At 42.9% G+C, this 3,334-nt stretch overlaps 1 protein-coding gene across 1 annotated transcript; it reads left to right on the forward strand.

The window, feature by feature from the left end:
• The first annotated feature begins 943 nt into the window (after positions 1–943).
• olig3 (oligodendrocyte transcription factor 3) lies at positions 944–2,684 on the forward strand. The gene has a single exon (XM_067421552.1). It carries the CDS (start codon positions 1,028–1,030, stop codon positions 1,796–1,798), a length of 771 nt encoding a protein of 256 aa, XP_067277653.1. The 5' UTR covers positions 944–1,027; the 3' UTR covers positions 1,799–2,684.
• The last annotated feature ends 650 nt before the right edge of the window (positions 2,685–3,334 follow it).

Raw genomic sequence — 3,334 nt, forward strand, 5'->3', positions numbered from 1 at the left:
CACACACACACACACACACACACACACACACACACACACACACACACACACACACACACACACACACACACACACACACACACACACACACACACACACACACAACTAATCATGCTTTTTAATATTATTTTATATGAACTAAAGTAATAATAATATATTTATATATATATATATATATATATATATATATATATATATATATATATATATATATATATATATATATATATATATATATATATATATATATATATATATATATATATATATAACTTTTCTATGATGCATACCGATAAGCATACGGTACACTCTAAAAAATGCTCTAAAACCCAATGTTGGGTCAAATATGAACTAACCCAGCGATTGGGTTGTTTTTATCCTGCGGTTGGGTTAAATATTTGCTTAAGACAACCCAATCGCTGGGTTAAACAACCCAACTGCTGAGTTAGTCCATATTTGATCCAACATTGGGTTGTTTTTTACCCAGAATTTTTTAGAGTGTATGTATATTTTGTGATTGCATACATAATGTGTGAGATGAAATGAATGATGCAAGGTGCGATTGCGGAGTGACCCGGCATCGTTTCTAAAGTGTGGAGAAGTATTTGCAAAGTTTCGGAGGCTCCTGGGCTGAAGTGTCCCCCCATGGTGTCGGTACAATGAATATGAATAGATGCTCCTTTGGTCAATGGGACAGTCAAAGCACACCGCTCCAGATAATGGGGACGTCATCCTAACAAGACCGGTATGAATAGAGAGGCTCCTTTTGTTTGGCCCCTCTCGAGCAGCGCTATAAATACTGAGTCCTGGGATGCGTCGCCACAGAGCAAAAGGGGCATCAGCGAGTGAACCCGAACCAGGCGACACGGCCTCGGTCTACAGCGAGAGAGAGACACACACACACACACACGGAGAGAGAGAAAGAGAGAGAGGATCCAGTGGGATAAATCAGGTGATCAAGCAGGAGTGACTTGAGATAAAAACAAGACAAGAGAAAGACAACCTCCTACACAAGCGCAGACATAAAATGAATTCGGACTCCAGCTCCAGCAGAGCGTCCTCCCCAGACATGGATGGGATGTATCACCACCATCACCACCACCATCCACAGGACGGACGCCTGAACTCCGTGTCCTCCACGCAGAACGAGCTGCTCCAGAAGATGGCGAGCGAGCACATGTCCAAATCTCCCTCCGGCAGCAAGTACAAGCTGAAGAAGCAGGTGACCGAGCAGGAGATCCAGCAGCTGCGCCTGAAGATCAACGGCAGGGAGCGCAAGCGCATGCACGACCTGAACCTGGCGATGGACGGGCTGCGAGAGGTCATGCCGTACGCGCACGGGCCGTCCGTGAGGAAGCTCTCCAAGATCGCCACGCTCCTGCTGGCCAGAAACTACATCCTGATGCTGACCAGCTCCCTGGACGAGATGAAGCGGCTGGTGGGCGAGATTTACGGCGGCCACCACTCGGCGTTTCACTGCGGGACGGTGAGCCACGGCGCGGCGCATTCGGCGAGCGCGGCGCACCAGGTGCATCACCCGCTCCTCGGGAGCGCGCTGTCCTCGTCCACCTCCTCGACGCTTTCGACCACTTTACCGGGACTTACTTCCATCAGGGCGCCGCACTCTCTGATGAAGAGCACCCCTGCACCCCCACTGCAGCTCGGGGGAACCTTCCAGCACTGGGCGGGCCTGCCGTGCCCCTGCACGATCTGCCAGGTGCCGCCACCTCCCCACCTCCCCATCACCTCCACAGGACTCACGAGGCTTTCCACAGAAAACAAGGACGTGATGAAGTGAAGTGTGCACTGTGAATGGACTGGACTTTGCATGCTCTGTTTGTTTGTCTGTCTGTTTGTTTTTAGCCCTTACAAATTCACTACTTCGTCCTTGTAACAAGGATCTCATCGATTGCTTTGTAAGGTAACAACTTCACAGTTATGGAGTATGTGCTGCGTAACGCACTGTAAATAATGTCACTGTAAATGAGAGGAAATTGTTCTATTCGAAATGGAGTCTTATGTGTTTGAAGTTGCCCTGGAAACGCCAGCACTCCCCATTACGCGAATCTACTTTGGTAACCATATTGTCCGCCAAAAATACACATTACGCTGCCTTCATGCGCTCTCGGAAATGTGATAATTCCGACTTTTTGAAGTCATTATTACGAGCTCATTGCATTGAAGTTTCAAAATGTGAGGGCGTTCATGTGCAATTGTTTTTATTTTATCAAGGAAACTCGTATTTACGATCATTCCCAGAGCACGTGAAGGCAGCATTAATGTGGGATCTCCTTTGGCGCGAAGTCTGGGTACCATGGTGAACTTGCGTAAAGCTACCTGTTGATCATGTGATCGCGTGCATGCATCTTCCCGCAAAGGGCATGAAAAGACCCACATGTTCCTTGTAACAAGGATTGTGAAATGGCATTTCAGATGAAAACTGTTCGGCTGTGGATTTAGTTCGCGCTAGAGTGTTATGATAATATCTCTTTCGATTGTTTTATTGAGTAATAGCTGAACCTTCAGTCGTGTTATTCCTGTGTCGTGTCTTTATTTGAGACTCTTCAGCATGCCATCGATCTTTGAGCATGATCTTTTCTTTTCTTTTCCTGGGACAATTTTGTTATTCCAGAGAGATTGCCGTGGTCTTTATTTTTGTACATTCTTGTTGACAAATGAGATATTTATTATTGCCCAGTGTTCCTGGACGAAATTTCAATAAAATGTTGCTGTATAAAAAAAAGAAAGTTGTTCTGTACATTTTCTAAAATATTACATGTGTGCCTTATATAGTTATTATTACGACTGCATTTCAAAAGAAAAATCCTCATTTCTGCTCCTGCATCAAAATGATTACTGATTATATGTTTGCTATATAAAAGTGCGTTTAATGTAGCCTACAATCGAATATTTTGCAAAAAACATAATTCGTCAGACAGAAATCCTTGCCTTGGCCTCTCAACATAAAGATAAATTAATTCATATATAGAAATACAGAATGAAAATCAAAAAGATGGAATGTCCTTAAAGATTTAATTTGTGCATGCTATAAGCGCCTGAATTAGACTAATGTAAAATATGAAATATGAAGTCAAAAATACGGCTTCAATGACAGCGACAAAATAAAAATCGACATGTTTTACACATAAATATGATTATGAAATTGTGACAGCAAAATGCACTGTATGAGAAAAATTAATGAGTAAAAACCGAAAATAAGACAAATAGTGTGTCTAACATTCTATATCAATATGAACATTCTATATCAATATGAACATTCTATATCAATATTCTATATCAATATGAACATTCTATATCAATACGAAGATTCTAT

This window comes from Pseudorasbora parva, chromosome 17 (genome assembly GCF_024679245.1).
Source record: "Pseudorasbora parva isolate DD20220531a chromosome 17, ASM2467924v1, whole genome shotgun sequence".
Taxonomy (NCBI): Eukaryota; Metazoa; Chordata; class Actinopteri; order Cypriniformes; family Gobionidae; genus Pseudorasbora; species Pseudorasbora parva.

Excerpts from the sequence above, each read along its gene's own strand:
- olig3 (XM_067421552.1), top strand. The coding sequence starts at position 1,028 with ATGAATTCGGACTCCAGCTCCAGCAGAGCGTCCTCCCCAGACATGGAT.